Genomic DNA, 17,558 nt, shown 5'->3' with positions numbered 1-17,558 from the left:
TTGCTTACGTAAACCATATAAATCAGCACCCACTTATGTAGGTGCACCTTTTAATCATCCTTTAAACGTAAGTTCCAACAAAGTTACAAAGTTCTTGTACATACGCCGAATTTACCTACCAATTCCATTTGTTAGAACATGGAGCTCTGACATAAGACTTTTCTGTTCACCTATGGCCACAAATAAATACATTGAATTGAATTGATATTTCATCTATAGTTGATTAGAAGTTGATTAGAAAATACGGGTTTTTCCAGCTAACTCAGTAAGAACACCAGATAGGCAAAGGCAAAAGCTTCATATAAAACACTGGTACTTAGCCGAATTCAGCAGGACTGGAAGCCACCCCCAACAAAATTAGCTCAAACGATTACAGAACAACCAAAACGCTTCATAGATTTTAAATAACTGCCCAATACAAACAAAGCCTTAAGCTATACAATGTCGCTGTCGGTAAGGCTGTAATGAGCCTACGCCTTCCACATACGGAATGAACATCGCCTACACAAGCTTACAGACATGAGAAAAAAACACTTTCGATAAAAAATATTTCTCTAGGTTAATTTTGGGTTCCGGCTACGTTAGTCTAGTAGTCAAATTGGTGATAGATGCATCGGAGAAGCACATAAATGTTGGTCCTGCGCCTGATCTCTCTTCGGTCGTGTTGGATTGCTGTCCCGTCGGGCTATGAGAGTGAAGGAATAGAGAGTGCACCTGTATCTTCGCAAATGCTTGTGCATAGAGATTGCAACCCTGCCGGGCCCGGTAACGTTCGTCGCCAACCCAGAAAATATCCCAGATATACTTAATTAAATTCATATTTCAAAAATTACGCCAAATAAGGACGTCGTTGCCCAAAATGTCTACCAAATAGACATCTCCCAGAGATGGTTGATTCTCATGTTGTAACATCAGATACCTAGAGGCATACGTTTAACATCCATAAGCATGTAATAGGAATATAAACAATAGCTTACCATGGAGAATAAAATAACTAGCGGAGATGCCATAACGGAAAATCTCCTAAGAAAGTAGCGCGCCAAAATACGGGTGTGCGGGGGACGAGGAATGTTCACCTCACACGCCTTCTTTGGATCCGCCCATTTTTTATAATACCAAAAATCGTTGACAGATTTCTCAAAGAATCCGAACTCCTCGTTAATTCACTCGTGACTGATCGTTTTGATCATGCCCACCGTACGTATATGACCTAGAAGAAAGCACCTGACCTACCTGCATATGGCATCTCCGCTTTTTTTTTCTAATCCATGTAGCACCCACATATTTAGCCAGTTTTATCGTCTAGGCAATAAATAAATCTATTATTTTGTAGCTTAGACTCCAAGGATAGAACCCACGCAGTTACATCATAGTTCTTATAAGGAGCGGGTCAATTTACAAGCGTGTGCTAAAAATTCGTTTATGAATTAGTCAAATAGTTAATCTTTTGACTTAATGACGTCATTATTATCGCTTATTTTATGGCCTGTGCAAGGCCGCCTGTACATTTGTAGAGAGTGTCAGACTCTTACTGACCCACCATGTTCCTTCTTAAGTCCTTTTACGTACCAGGGCCGCGGTAACTCTTTCGAACAATCCCGCAGCCCGGGCAGGCCTTGGTCCTAGTGGGCCCCGCTGAATTTCACACAACTTATGGAAGTTATTAATTTTATTATCAGTTAGTTCAGTAATTAATTTTTACGGAGCAACTTATAAGTGTAAATTTGCTTAGATTTAAACACTCAAACTCAGTTAGATCTTAAATTAAATAAATTGGTAGAAAAATGAAAGGCTTAAAAAATAAAACCCGTTATTTTTAATCTAATATTTAATGAAATAAATATTTTAACGATTCATACTACGTTACATATTTTTCCAAAATACTTTTTTCAAAAATAAAAACTTATAACCATCGAATTATAAATTATAATAATATTATTTTTGTAAAATATTATGGCTCCAGTATGACATTTTCTTTTTATAATAATTATACAAATAAATTATAAATAGTAATTATTCTGTAATATTTGTATATTTAGTAATTTATAAGTTAATGAAATTATATTTATTTGAATAAAATGACATGTCGGCTCATCGATGACTCTGTTAAATTATTATAATGCCCTAAGTACTAGATGTTTAAATATTTAGTATTTTCCTCCATAATTAAAACCTCATATACTTTGTTCATGCATAAAGATATTATTTCAAGTAATTCAGATTACTGCGCAAAAGCAATTTTCCAATCTATTAATGTATTTTGTTATAGATATATTTTTCTGTAGTAGAAGATTACACAAAACTTGTTGGAGAAAGTATAGTACATCAATTTAATTTTAAAAATTACGTTAATACATTTTTCTACTAATTTCACTATATTTAAAATACATGGAAGCACAGTTATCTTAGACAAAGCACAATTTGAGAGATATTAGACACTGTAATTATTTTATTCAGAAGTTTTTTTTTATTTCTGAAAAATGAGGCATATAAATACCGTAATATTTTTGAGATGGTACTTTTTCTATGCTAAGTGTTTTTTATTATTATTGTTGTTTAGTGTCCAATATCTTACTCAAAATATAATTAATATAACATCTACTAATTGTGTTTCATCTCACTCATTTATACAAAATCGGGCTACGAGTATCTTATTCTTATAATACAGATCTATAATGTTTATATAACTCACTTAATTTATAATAAAATTTCTTCAAACACTACAAAGGTAAACAGTTATAATAAAATTATAGGATTAAATATTTGATTCTCTTAATTTTATAAATTGTATAGAAATTTTATAAATGGATTATAAGTTTCTACTAAATATAATATTTAAAATTGACAGTATAAATAGACATTATTTTGAACACGCTAAGTAGTGTATTTGTAGTAAGTGATTAAATATTTTTGTGTACATAATTAATTAACAAATGACATAAAAATATGCTCAATGAGATTTAAACGATTAAAAAGACTTGTTGACTCATTTGTGAGAGTTTTAAAAATAATTATGTCATCTGTACACAAAAATTATAAGAAAGATATATTTGTCAATATTTATATAAAATCTACAGTATAATATATTTTTAAATGTTTGTGTAGCATAGACTATTTATTTTTAGATTCTTTGGTCTCAATTGGAACACAGAGATTTGAACATCTTAGGTCTCAATGACTCTGAAACATGATAAACTTATCATACGATTTAATAAAGTACATAGTTCAATTGAAATTGAACTCAAACAATATATATTTAAAGCTGATTAACCAAACACATAATCTCAATGTCTATTTAGTAAACCTAATGATATGATCATTAAAACAACCGTAAACTCCATTTATACAACACAATATTTAGATACTTAACTAATACATAGGCCTTTAACATACATAAGATTAAATGCATTTAAGAATGATCAACAATATGAATCTTAAATGTTCTTAAAACACCATTTAGATTCAATAATAGACGCGTCCCGAAGCGCTTTTGAACTCTTAAAAATCTATTCTAACACCAAACTAACGTTTAAATCCTTAAAGGATAACACATATAATTATATTTTTCTACTTATATAAAGCTTTAATAATACACAATAAATTAATCTTAAAGTTAAAGACTAAAATCCAGTTTGGTTGAATAACTTTCTTTTCGTTGTATTTTTTGTGACAAATCTGAAACTTCACCATTATCAATTTAGGCCGGAAAAAATGTATGCTTTATTGAATAACATATTTAATTTTAATAGGTACCAGATTTTAGTCAGCAATAACAAATAAACATTTATTATATTAAAATCTAATCGTCAGCTACATGGAAGACCGATAGATAGTTAACATTAAATTAAACCTAAATATAATTATAATTAATAATTAATTATCGTACATATAAACGTACATGAACATGTCGACGCACGGCAAACGGAAAGTCATCAAATTATTCTAAAATCTAAAACATAATGCGTTTAAATAAACAATAAATACGACTACAAAGTTACAATATAGATTTTGAATTAATAATTGTTATATGTAAATATCATTTTAGTATAATAATATTTTTGATTTTATAATTCATTATATGGCACAGTTATATTTGGCACAAAATAGGATATTATATAAAATTGTGCGTTGTTTTAGAATTTCTTTTTTTCTTCCCACGGTACGTGATCCTGTGTGGTTAGTATCAATATTTCAAATAATATAATTATTTTTGATAACTAAACCCTCCGCAAATATGTATAATACGATAGCTACTCTGAAGAATTATAAGTTCAATGGAATATCAACTCTAACCATACAGGATTAAGGTGCTACTTTCCGAATCCCTTAGTCTGAGATCCTGATGTTAAGTGGGAGGGAGTGGGTTTAAGCCTTGTTGTGCTTGGCTTGCTCCTCAGCCTGCATTTTGGTCCTCAGAGAGGGCACGTCCTCTGGTATGCGGACGATTTTGTGGAATTTCTGTGAATAGAAAATATACTTTTATTTGGTGAGATTCCAGAAGTATTCAGTGTTTTGAGACACCCTATAATAATAAAAAAATGAAGGACTTTTGTCCTGTCAAAAGTAAGTACTCATTTTTGGAATGGTCCAAAAGTGGCATACATATCCTCCTTTCATATTTACATCTATTCAGAAGAAGAAGAAATAAAAATTATTTATTTTTACGTCAGCGTACACACAGAATATTATTAAAAAAAACAGTAAAGATTATTTCATTTTAGGATGCTATATTCTAAACATAAGAGACAACATTTATAGACATCATAATAAGAAAGAAGATCATGCTCTTGGGCTGAACAAACAATATTTCACAAAAGTATGAAGATCCTCACCTCTTGCCAAGTCCCAGGAGTGACGCGCCACAAGTAGACCATGTACCCAGGAATGCACAGCATGGAGGAGAGAGCAGTGAACCAGCCGAAGGCGTGAGACCACCAGGGGTACTCGTAGTTCATGTACTTAATCGGCTTCCATTGTACCAGGTTGAAGATGAACACGCTCTGAAAAAGAATGATAATACGATATATAAAAATGTGGGAAAAGAATAGAAAGTAATCCAAGAAACCGTTTTAGAAGAATATATTGATGAGTTGATAATATAGCTGTGCTGAGAGCAATTAATCCTATTTAAAAAGCACTGCAAATGGTTAACAAACCCAAGCCGCTTTTGCAAATCTTTGACAGATATTGACCAAAAAGTCATAAGCTAGACGCTTTTCGAAACATATTTAAAGCTCGAAAGTCTTTGGTGAGACTGGGTTGCCAGGTAAACTGACAAAATGATGATATAACTAAAACTGTTGACATCAAAATCCATACTCACAATACAAATAGCGGGAGTGAAGCCGACCCAACAGAACTTCCACCAGATAGTAGGGTAGTAGCCGATCATTTCCTTGATGCCGTCGTAGAACCGGTTCACGCCGAAGGCCCAGGAGATGGAGACGCACTCGAAGAAGATCAGGAACAGCAGACAGAAGCCGGAGACGGCGTACGAGTCCAGGATTTGGAAGACGTACATACCACCCTGGGGAATGATTGTGGTGATAAACAATTTTCATTACTGCAGCTTTATTTTAATTTCTAGCTAAAGAGATTAAAAGTTTTGTACCTATTAAAGTACAGAAAGAGATATTAATGGAGATACATAAAATATATTGTAAATTATGGTATCTGGCCATAGTTATGAATGAATTTTCTATGTCGTCTGTATAAAATGGATTGTAGTGATTCAATGACAAAATTAAATAGGAAAACATTCCGCATTGATGTTGATTCTCTAAACTTAAATTATCATCTAACATTTTATCAAATAACTTAACTATTACTGCCATTACTACTATTATTTTATTAGTATCATTACTACTATTCAAGACATTGATATCTCTTAAAATACCAACTTTATTTTTAAATGACCATACAATATTATTATCACATTTTTCCGCACTCTGAACGATATTTTGTATTCACTTGGAGTTTTAAAGTCGTACATTGAATTTCAATGAGTGTTCCTGTTCCCGTCAATGTCAAATACAGAGATTTGTAGCCTGGTAGACATCGTATGGCCTTGGAGAAATCAGATACATTTTATGCCTAAAAGTCTTTTGTTATTCCTTAATTTATTTAACCAGATTTTTTTTTTGCTGTTTCTCGCAGTTTACACGAAGCTCAGAAGTAGGTAAGATTTCAAAGTGATTAATTTTTCTTCTGGTCTACTGGCACAGTTATAAATGGCGTACTAAACAGTTATAAATGGCGTACCAACAGTACTAACATGATCGTGGAATTGCAACTTTTCTGTGCAAACACATTTTTCGCCAACAATTTCGAGGAATATTGCCATTAAAACTCACAATGGTGCTAAAAAAGCTACATTATTTACTAACCTCAGAAATACACGAAAGCCCAACCAAGTACGAGATAACACAAGTGATAGCGATGAAGATTTCCTTCCTCCTCCTGAGGAGTTTGGGCCACTCATCAATGACAGCCGTGATGAACCCTTCCATGGTACAGAACTGACTGTCCAGGCCTATGAGGAGTAGCATGAAGAAGAACAGGCAGGACCAGAGTGGAGCTCCAGGTAATTGGAGTACGGCTGATGGATAGGCTAAAAAGGCTAAGCCGGGACCTGGAATTTTGGAAATAATTTTAGTCATTTACTTATTCATTGTATTGGCTATTGCAATCGTATTATATAGCTTTCTCTATATCTGTATTTAGATTCTTAGTAGTGTTTTTTTTTATAAAACCTGTTGTAGGAGCATGCAGTAACTTAAATTGCTCTGTCATCTATGAAATCTTACGTACCAAGACCCACTTGAATCTTTTAAGGATAATTTATTGTTTTTTCAATTTTAAAGTCATCTTACTTTATAGCAAAAAGGCTGTTCATTAGCCTTAAAGACAGATCAATTTCATGTTGTGTCTAAATTGCTAATGAATATTTTATTTGATCTCTTTTGATAACATTAGAACTTGTTAGTTCTATCATAAGAAAGACTTCATTACCTGATGCAGCCACCTCAGCGACTGGTCTTTGTTGCTCATGAGCCATGAACCCAACCACAGAGAAGATCACGAAGCCAGCGAACATAGATGTACTCGAGTTCACAGTACACACAATTAGCGCATCCCTGGAAATAAGATTTGTATCAACATCTGATACTACGTTCTACTAATTACAATAATTGTAACTGTCCAACTATTACATGCGTTAAGTCTGTACTGTCCCACTGCTGGGCAAAGCCCATCTATCTCTGTCGGTCATTCTTGCTACTTCATCAAATACTTCCAGAATGTTTGATAAACTTTTGTTTGCATCGGGCCAAAAACGAATACAGTACATAATGCAAAGTTGTCTCCTATTTTTTTTTACTCTATAATGGACGCCAAATTATTAATATGTATCTGAAACGTCATATCACCAAATAAAAAACGCCCTACAAGTTCTTTACACATTATATGATTTCTAGCCAATCAAATTCATTAGGTGCAAAATTTCATACTCACTTGTACACGTTATTAGTAAACTTGTTATAGCTGCCCAAAGCCACCAGGGTTCCCAGCCCCAGGCCGTAGGAGAAGAAGATCTGGGTGACAGCATCGATCCACACTTCGGATTCCATCAGCTTGGACATGTTCGGCATCACGTAGAACTTGATGCCTTGCATGGCTCCGGGTAGCGTGATTCCTGGTGAAGATAGTTGTAGGTTAATGGATGATTAAAGATTATGAGAAAATCAATCACATAGCGATGATTTATCATAAGTCGTAATTGTGAAATAATTGTTGCTCCTTTAAAACTTTTTGTATGAGTTGTTCTTTTATATTTTATTTGGTCTTTATTGAAAATAACTATTACTTTTAAATTACTGAGACTATAATATTTATTAGGCTGCGGGATTGTTCCAAAGAGTTTCCGCGGCCCTGGTTAAAAGGCCTACGACGGAACACGACGGTTTTTAGTCAGTAAGAGTCTGACACTCCCCCACCGCTGCTAACCTACAGCGGGAGGGGTCATTTTATGATTTTTGAAGTCGTTAAAAAAACTATATTTAGTAACGTCAAATTATACTTCTCAAATAAAGAACTCAGTTGAGATAAAAAAAAACATTCAACAATTACCAACTTTACTGCGACAATAATAGTTCAAAACCACAAACCTCTAATCAACAGCACAGTCAGCAAGAAGTAAGGGAACAGAGCGGTGAAGTAGACGACCTTGCCGGTCCACCTGACTCCCTTCCAGATGCAGAAGTAGCAGAGCACCCACACGAGGAGCAGGGTCCCCGCCAGCTCCCAGCGAATGTTGCCGATGTGTTCGATGCCGCTGGAGATCTGGAGGGCACGGCGTCTGGGGATGGTGGAGTTAGTGTGAGATGAATAAGGGCTGGTGTAGATTTTAATATATGTTTTGGGATAATGTTGTGTGCTATGTACAATCTGAGGGTGAAAGACTTGAATCTTAGGATAAAATAGCCACTGTAGTAAGGCTCGCTAACTGTTGTATTAGTTCAGATATTTTCAGCAAATACTATTGTGTATACTATAGGTAAGTACTCTATTTAATTCTTACTGAAATTGGAAAATATAAACGCATCTTTTCATGTTCTCATGTGTAGTTTGTAATTTCAACAAGTTTTCCATTCTTTGATTTTGAAGTTAGTATTTACAATAAAGTTAATTCATTTGTAAAACGAGTTTGCACGTATCTTTGCAGTTTGCTCTAACGTATTTTAAAGCTTTCTAAATTGACTTACTCCCAGAACTCCTTGACGGGGTCAGAGAGCACAGCCTTGCTGATGTTCTTGCCGTTGAGGGTGCAGAAGGTGGTCATGTCCATGGTGGACCAGCAGGTCAGGTTCTTGCGGTCGTAGGGGTTCACGCAGGTGGCCGTGTTCCAGTAGTTGTCGCAGTTACGCCATGGCACGTCTGGGGAAAGAAAGAAGTTAATAAGCTTGAACATGAACTCTATAGAAAACATAACTTGGGTATTATGGAATTTCAATACATGATCCTCAGATTCAGATATAAATACATGAGGTCCAATGTGTTTTGTAGCCATATCGGTTTAAGAGAACTTAAAGACTCCAGGCAGGCTAAGTAACAAGGCAAATTCACGAATGCAGGTTGCATCATTTATATTTATCCCTATGACAATAGAGAGGATTTTATATGCATAATAACACAAGATTTATTGAACATTTAGTAAAATGCAGGATTTACCTGATCTCATAGACATGAAGAAGTAGAAGATGGCCCACGCGAGGATGACGATGTAGTACACGTTCATCCAGCACGACATCACAGCTGCCGCGTAACCAATACCTGGATAGATAATACATCATTAGAAACTGTGATAAGATATAAACGGAGTAAACAAAAAAACTGAAGATTTTGAATGGGAGAGTAATAAAATTAAGTCATGCTTTACGTTATCATTTACGAGAGAATAAAGGTTCATTAAAATTCGACTAATAGTTGGTACATAATTCACAGGATATCTAAAAATAAAATACCTACCAAGGTACAAATAGCAATATTGCAAAAAAATATCAAAAGCACATGTTTTAAAATAAAATCTGATTAACCCTCACCTTTGAAAATCGGAGCAATCTTAAACACGCCCAATCCGCCGATAGTAAGCATCTGTCCCATAGCCAACTCCATGAAGAACATAGGAATACCAGCAAGGAACAGGGTGAGGAAATAGGGGATGAGGAAGGCGCCTCCACCATTCTTGTAGCAGAGGTAAGGGAACCGCCAGACGTTGCCCAAACCGATGGCTAGACCGATGACGGAGAGGATGAAGTCAAGTTTGCTGCCCCACGAACCTCTTTCGGGTAAGTCGGATTTGGTTGAGACTTCGCTGTAAAGAAGAAAATAATTGACAGATTTTGTTATAAAGATCTAGTAAAGAATACGTACGAGTAAAGAATTGTAAGTAAAATTACGTGTGACAGCCAATGATTGATACGCTTAGGCTGTTAGAGAGATTTGTAGATCGATAAGAGTTCTAGTTACTTGTGTCATCTCAAAGTGTTTAAGAAACGAGCTCTAACTCCAACTCAAGCTCTAACTCAAGTTATTTCCACCAAATTAAACATCCCAAACCCAAAAACTACTCAGGAAAGATGTGACAATTGTAGTGAGCACGCAAAGTCTCAATTAGGCCCTTATATTCCGGAATACCATAATAATTATAGCGAGCCGAGAACCACAAAGATGTAAGTAGCATTCAAATATTATGTTAGTTAGCAAAACTGAAATAAATACGCATTATTAGCTTTACAAGTACCAAGTAAATCAAAGGCATCCTGCTTGTTTAGAATAGCTTGATGACTTTTGCGTTAAACACATACTATTTATTTAGTGTGATTTATGTAATCGTAATTATTTAGTTTTTCACAACACTACCTAAATCCTTTGCCAGATTTAACTACCTAACAAAATGTGACCGTGAAACTAATGTCAGCTGGTAGCAATTAGGTAGCAACTCTCTATATGTAGTTCGAGTTGATTTTCGAGGAGTGACAGCGATCCTGTCTAAAGTCCAATGGACCAACAGGACAGTAAAAAGTGCAAACTGCATTATTTCTTATCGACATAATTACATACGTTATTGTAATACATTTATATACAAACTTACTATTCTACTTCTAATACTTCATTATTTCTGCTTACCCAGTTTTGTTGCTAGAACCTTGTGCGCTAAGTTCGATGTCATCTGTGCGTACGTCGTTTTTCGTTTCCATGGTTACAGGTTATCTTCCGTTTTCTTGTAATCGTAGCGTTTCAGTAATCTCGTGTACTTTCCCACACTATTACTATGTTTCAGGGGAACTGTATTAACATTTTCGTTGAAGTACGTAGACTAGATTAGGAATGCCGTCAATTTTGTACCTGCAACAAAGAAAAGTGATTTGAGATTTTTTTTTCATCCATTTTTACATAATTTTACTCATTCTCTCCCTTTCTATCTCTGAATGAGAAGAAACTAAGCCCTACAGCGGGGTAGACAAAAAGCTGAAGTTGATTTTCAATTGCTAAATCTGGTGATATACTATAAACACTTCATATTTCATAAGAGTATAACGCTGAAGATATTGTCTGTTTCTTTGTTTGCTAAAGCGCGGTTATCTGATAAACTATTGAGCAGGCTTGAACTGTTCTTTCAATTTACGAAAGCCCATTTATCGAGACAGGCTTATGCTGCTTTATGGGACGCAGGTGAAACTGCTAGGAGAAGCTAATTAACCATTAATTATAATTTTAATGCTTCATTCTTTACTTAATTTCTGTAATTAACAGTTTACATTACGAATTTATTAGCTGACCAGTTATTAGGTACCTATAAGGTCACACACAGACATATTTTGATTATACATACTTCTATAAGTTAACATTTCGTCACCATAAATCCACCTAGGTACAACGCGTGGAGAAATTGATAAAATCCATACCACACACCTTTACACATAATATTCTACCATAACACCCCATTTCACCCCTTTAGCCCCCGGCTTGTGTTTACGAGGTAACACCGAAAAATATGAACAGACATTTGCATCACACCTCTACATTACATTCTTAGTTTATTTACTTGAGAAAATTGGATACCAGTCGCCGTGGTTGCAAATATTTTTATTTTGTTTTTGGGCGAAATGAAATCTCGTGGTAATGGAGTAGATTCAGAAATCTATGTAAATAAAGACTACTACTACTACATAATTCATATTTACAATAAGAATAAAGATTTGTTAACTTTTCATCCTACTTTCTAGATTATATTGACTGACAATCTATCCATTTCAGTATCTAATTTATCTCTCTAGCTAGAGGCTAGAGAATTCTATCCAAATAGCAACATTTATTTTCCCTAATCTTATTTACAGACTAGCTGTTCCCTGTGGTTCAACTTTCGTCCACAGGGATCTACATATGTACTTCCTGGATAGTGGATCCTCACCCGGATAAAAAGTGGCCTATAGATTGCCTTTCTCAAGCTCTTGGCTATCTGTGTGGCAATAGTTATTTGTTATACAAGAGTGCAAAGTTGCTTTTTAACCGCGTGCTCAATTTTGATGACCGAGCAAGCGAAGGATTCTAAAATTGAAACACGAGCGTAGCGAGTGTTTCAATAATTAGAATCCTGAGCGATAGCGAGGGAATCAAAAGATCACAAGGTGAAAAATCTTTGCACTCAAGTGCAACACGTAACTTTTCATCCCACCTCATCGAGGAAATTACTAAATGCAAAAAAACAAAATGGCGCGCACATACGAGTATCAAATTAAAAAGATGTACCTATTAAAGTTCATATATTTGAAAACTCACCTTAAAAATGAAACGACGTTAAAAAATTGTGTAAAAACAATAATAAAAAATACTTAATTAATTGAATAATTATTTTAAGCAGTATTTTATTTGTTTAATATGTATTTGTTTGAAAAGTCTTATCAAGATTGTCACAAATGGAGTATTGCACACGATGTTCTAAATTCAAATCACTTTGCCGCTCTAGAGGATAAAAACGACTTTTGCGCTCAGATATCAAAGGGTAAAACTACTCTTTCCGAGATGGTGGGATGAAAATTGTATTTCTATAAGGCAAGTACTAATTTTGGTGCGAAAGTGTAAAAAACAGACTGAGTTACCTTCACATTTATAATGTCGCTCTTAATCAAATGTAGAGAAAATGGTTTGAGAAGCTCGGTTGTCCAGTGTCTACTACTGTCTTCACAATAGTCAAAAATTAACAAAAGTACTGCAACTGGAATGCAAAGTTAATTGGCGCCAATTCTATACCCATCTGTGAGTTGTGGATCACAAATAAACCATTTGATTGAAAACGTCCTATCCTATTAAATTGATAGGATGACAACACTCGCGGTTGATACGATCCTGCGTTTACTGGTGACCCTCAAATGAACTCTTTTGTATGTAATTGCAATTCTATTGGTGCAGTTTGCATCTGAGAATGTACATATGTTTGGTATTTAGTTTTAGTAGTTAAAATATATCAATGAGTTAAAAGAAAAGACACATTTTATGTGGGTACGTTCACAGTAATGTTTGCTAATTTTGAAAAATGTTTAAGATACTATATAACTATACATATATCAGGTTCTTATTTCGTAACTGCTTGGCTTAGTTTTTAACAAAAATAGAATTATTCTAGTTGTTGCATGTGTTGTTCAATTTATACCTACTCATATAATAAAGCTATAGAGTTTGTTTGTTCTCTTGCTTGAATGTGTTAATCTCGAAACAGGTACTTTCGCGATTTGAAAAAGTGTTACTTTTTATCCAGGTGCGCAAAGTATGTAGTAGGAGTTCCTACGGGATGTGAGTGAAACCGCTCGCGGAAGTCAGAATAATGATATATTGTGTAATATAAAATTCTGTCTGCTTGTTACAAGTGGCTTCAAATCTACGAATACTGTGAGTTACATAATTACTCAGGTTTTTAAGGAATTTTATAATAGTTAAGAAAATGTTAGTAAAACTTATAAAACAATTTATTCAGCAAATTGAGATCCGCCATTTCATCAAAAAGTCTAAAAACTTCATGTGCAATGCACTGTGCACATTTTCGTTACTGAACAATTAGATTTACTTCGATTAGGTTTATTTTCGATTTTTGACCAGGATCATCAAAAATCGTGGATTCTATTATCCGCAATTCTAAGTGCACACTATGCATATTAATATGATTTTTGAGTATGTATGTACACTTCTTCTTCGCGCGCAAACTCCTGAACGGATTTTTACGAACTTGACAGTAATATCAAAATAACATAGAGCTATATTTTTTCCTAAAATGTCAGTAAACGGGTGGAACCCCTGGTAAAAGCTAGATGAAATAGTCTGGATAGGTTGTTTGAAAATAACTGTGAGCGTGTACTTTATGTTCCAGTACCTAATTAACAATTCTTTTTGTATTATTTTTTCATTTGGCCATATTTAAACCTCGAGTACCTTTCAATTAACACTAAGTTTTATGTTTAATCTCCGACGAAAAAAGAGGGGTGTTACAAGTTCTTTTATAAAATAATATTTATTTATTTTCTACACTAAACTTTCACTTCGAATTAACACCGGCAGCTTTAATTTCATCATTGTTTACTGCACACTCAATTTTGACACCAAAATACAGTCAGTATACATTAATACATTATACATTATTATATAGGTAGGTTAAACAGCGGTTTACACCTTCACAATAAAAAAAATATTCAAAAAAAAAGCAATACTCACACAAACACAAGCATCACAACACAACACCGCACACACACATACACTACAATATTTCTACTAACCCCGAAAGACTAAGACTAAAACGTGGTGCCTCGACACATGCTGATCCTATTGTGAAGCTCCAAACTGACACAGGAGACCACTACATGGTCGGTATACATGCAAATCAGAGTGCTGTCAGGATTGTAAAGAATTTATGAGCTCATATGACCCCACAGGAAAGAGGGATCGAACCGCGGGAGTCACTTGATTGGGGGGACTGGTTCACACTTTGGGTTTAGAGTATGCATGGACTATTTATTTCTTCCTTTATTGGTGGATTTTTGGGTCGGGTAAAGTGGATGTGTAGGAAGCTGGTGAGCGTTAGGTATTGCGTTCGATTCCGTTGAGACAAATTGTCTTAAAATCAATCGAGTCTATGGCTAATCTGGCATTAGATAGCTGAAGAGTTTGTTCGACCGCGCTTATCTGAGGAAATGCTAGTCCGATTTGGAAAATTAATACAATGATAGATAGGCAATTTACAGAAGAAGACATTATGCTAATTTAACTGTTACTGTACTGTTGAATTTGGTTTGTTACTGAATGTTTATCTGAGTGCGCGAAGTAGCGCAACGAGACATGGACAAAACCGCGAGAGGAGCTAGTATCCATACCAAAAACCGAAGGTGGATAGTATCACTAGTTATAACGAAAAGCTATGCTTTTAACTGCAGAGTTAGGTATGTTTAATCATCCCTGACTCTCAAGGGATCGTGACCTTAATTACTTTCAGAGACAAAGCTTTAGTAAATGCACAAAGGCTGAAGTAGTCTTAAGGCATTAGAATCGGATAGGTCGGACGTACAGATATCTACGTAGGTATTTATACGTTGTCTGAGGAAATCAGTTGTTCCTTACTAATCTATACTTTCTAGATTTTTTGTTAAAAATACTTTATTTGTAAGCAAAACTACTGAATCGTTTTGAAAAAATATTTCACTGTTGAAAAGCTACACTCAACCCAGGTAATACAGAATCTGAATACCTACTTTATTCGGGTGTAGGAAGTTACCTGGGACGCGTGTGAAACCGCGGGAAAACGGCTAGTTAAAAATAAACGTCGGAAGTTTAAATAAATCACCTTGAAGGAAAATTGAAATTATATCAATTTTACTTCTTATATCATGTCATATCTTCTGATTAATTTATAATAATAGATTACGATTGAAATAAACAACAGAGTACTTACATAAAAAAAACATATGAACATTTTTCTAGTATTTTGAAACATACTTTATTTTTAGTAAAGTATGTATAAATCGACACTACTTACGTACAATTTATAATTATTTGAATGCGTCATTTAAAAAGCGACATTTTTTTCGTTAAACTTACTTCATAATTTGCAATAAGTTACCTCTTACATGACTTTCAGATCTATCTAATAATAAGCACAACAAACTAAATCACAAAACAAAAGAATTAAAAACAAAATCCAAGCTTAACCCTTTCCACCAACTCACAAACTACGTCGCAACAAAAACAACAAACGTATAAATAACTACACAAAGTTCACTAAAGTACACAAATCAATGCAACAGTTCATTACCCGATTTAAAACCAAAACACAGACCAAAAGTAACCAAAAAATATACCCGAAAACCCCCCCAAAAAACGGCTATATAAAATAGGGGAAAAAAACAGCAAAATATATGAAAGTTTTTGTATAATAAGTTATAGAAAATATTACCTGCGTATATAGAATTTGTAGTAACGTAGACGCGACGGTTTGCTCTCAGTGAAACCACCCTTGTGGACAAAGGAGACGCGGTATACAGCCTCCTGTAACGCGCATGCGTGGTAAGAGAGTCCTGAAACCACTACTAAGGGTTGTTGTTTTGTTTTTGTTAAAATAATAAACGTATATGGTGTTGTTACAAAAAACTTAAATAGACGTGTGACCCGTTTGAGTCTACCATTAACACATGTCATGTCATGCAGTCTGTTTATCCTGTAGTAACTATTCTTCTTGAGTTTAGAGTTTCAAGAGGAGCGTCTAGCATCTCTAGGGTCTCTACAGTCTTGAACCACGACATTCTCGAGTCTGGGCTTGTGAAAATCATACCTATATTAAATCCTGTTCAGATATGCTTTATTCTAGAACAGTGGTCCGCGGACCACTGGTGGTCCCTGGAGGCATTCCAAGTGGTCCGCGAAGCTTAGCTTTGACGACGTTGCTATACGTTATCTAACTTAATTTTTATCGGCCGATAAAAATTTCGCGCTCGCTTCGCTCGCGTATTCAGAAACTATGTTTTGGCATTTGTCAACAAACAAAAAGTTAAGTACGTTTGGGCAAAATTTTACGTAATATTTGGTTTAAGGCCGATAAATTTTCGCGCTCGCTTCGCTCGCGTATTCAGAAACTATATGCCCTTATTTTTGCATTTGTCAACAAACAAAAAGTTAAGTACGTTTGGGCTACATTTTACGTAATATTTGGTTTAAGTCCGATAAATTTTCGCGCTCGCTTCGCTCGCGCATTGGAAACTACATAGACAAGTTTATCTTTAATTGTATTTGCACACAACTGCCGACATGCGTTTAGCTTTGAGTAGAACTGACCCAAAAATTCAGATATTTTTTTTGATACATAATAAAGAAATTAGTGCTAATTTAGGTAAACCGATGAGGTGGTCCCCGGCAAGACAAACTTTAGTAAAGTGGTCCCTCATGTCAAAAAGGTTAAGAACCACTGTTCTAGAATAATGCCCAAATGGACACTCCACCATTATTCCACAATAATATAAGTGCAAAGCCTGTAAATATTATCCACAAAAACCATTTACCTCGTTGGAGTTTAACAAGGTAAATAATTTTAGGTACCTTAATATCTCCACTTTTCCATCCAAGTAGGTAAGCCATATACAATATCTAGTCTACACAAAGCTTTACAGAAAAAATATCTCCATCATCTCATGGAAACATTGCAAACCTATGGTAATGTCTATGGTATTCAATTCTTAAAGAACCTATCTTCTTAATCATTGCACTTTAAATTGAACCTTACGACTCTTGAAATGGGATCCAAATTGCCGTGTTGAAGCAAAGCATTCAAAGTTTAAAAGGACTTTTGTTTTCATATACGAAATGTTAGGAGAATTTAGACTTTATATACTTGAGTTAAGGTTTAAATTCCTTTGAAGATTATTCTGTTGAATTCCTTAAATTGCTCCATGACTGCAATTTGTTGGATGTCTTTGTTTTGTGCCCTTTGAACGGCATCATCCCTTGCTTTAATTGTAAATTCAAAA

The 17,558-nt window shown here is 34.6% G+C and overlaps 1 protein-coding gene across 2 annotated transcripts; it reads right to left on the bottom strand.

Annotated features, from left to right (window-relative positions):
* Positions 1 to 2,274: 2,274 nt before the first annotated feature.
* On the bottom strand, positions 2,275 to 16,125 carry LOC110379046 (sodium- and chloride-dependent GABA transporter 1). Of its 2 annotated transcripts, none has more exons than XM_049849591.2 (12): positions 15,995 to 16,125; positions 10,687 to 10,905; positions 9,600 to 9,871; positions 9,229 to 9,330; positions 8,763 to 8,934; positions 8,166 to 8,356; positions 7,513 to 7,693; positions 7,012 to 7,136; positions 6,387 to 6,631; positions 5,324 to 5,527; positions 4,833 to 5,000; positions 2,275 to 4,458 (listed from the first exon to the last, which is right to left on the bottom strand). In XM_049849591.2, exons 2-12 carry the CDS (start codon positions 10,755 to 10,757, stop codon positions 4,366 to 4,368), a joined length of 1,824 nt encoding a protein of 607 aa, XP_049705548.1. In that variant the 5' UTR covers positions 10,758 to 10,905; positions 15,995 to 16,125; the 3' UTR covers positions 2,275 to 4,365. The 2 variants fall into 2 exon arrangements, with proteins under 2 accessions (XP_049705548.1, XP_021194222.1); XM_021338547.3 differs by lacking the exon at positions 15,995 to 16,125 and adding an exon at positions 14,263 to 14,454.
* Between the last annotated feature and the right edge of the window lie 1,433 nt (positions 16,126 to 17,558).

The sequence above is a fragment of the Helicoverpa armigera genome, chromosome 26 (genome assembly GCF_030705265.1).
Source record: "Helicoverpa armigera isolate CAAS_96S chromosome 26, ASM3070526v1, whole genome shotgun sequence".
NCBI lineage: Eukaryota > Metazoa > Arthropoda > Insecta > Lepidoptera > Noctuidae > Helicoverpa > Helicoverpa armigera.
Note: the sequence above shows the minus strand (reverse complement) of the source record. Positions and strands in the feature narration are given on the sequence as shown.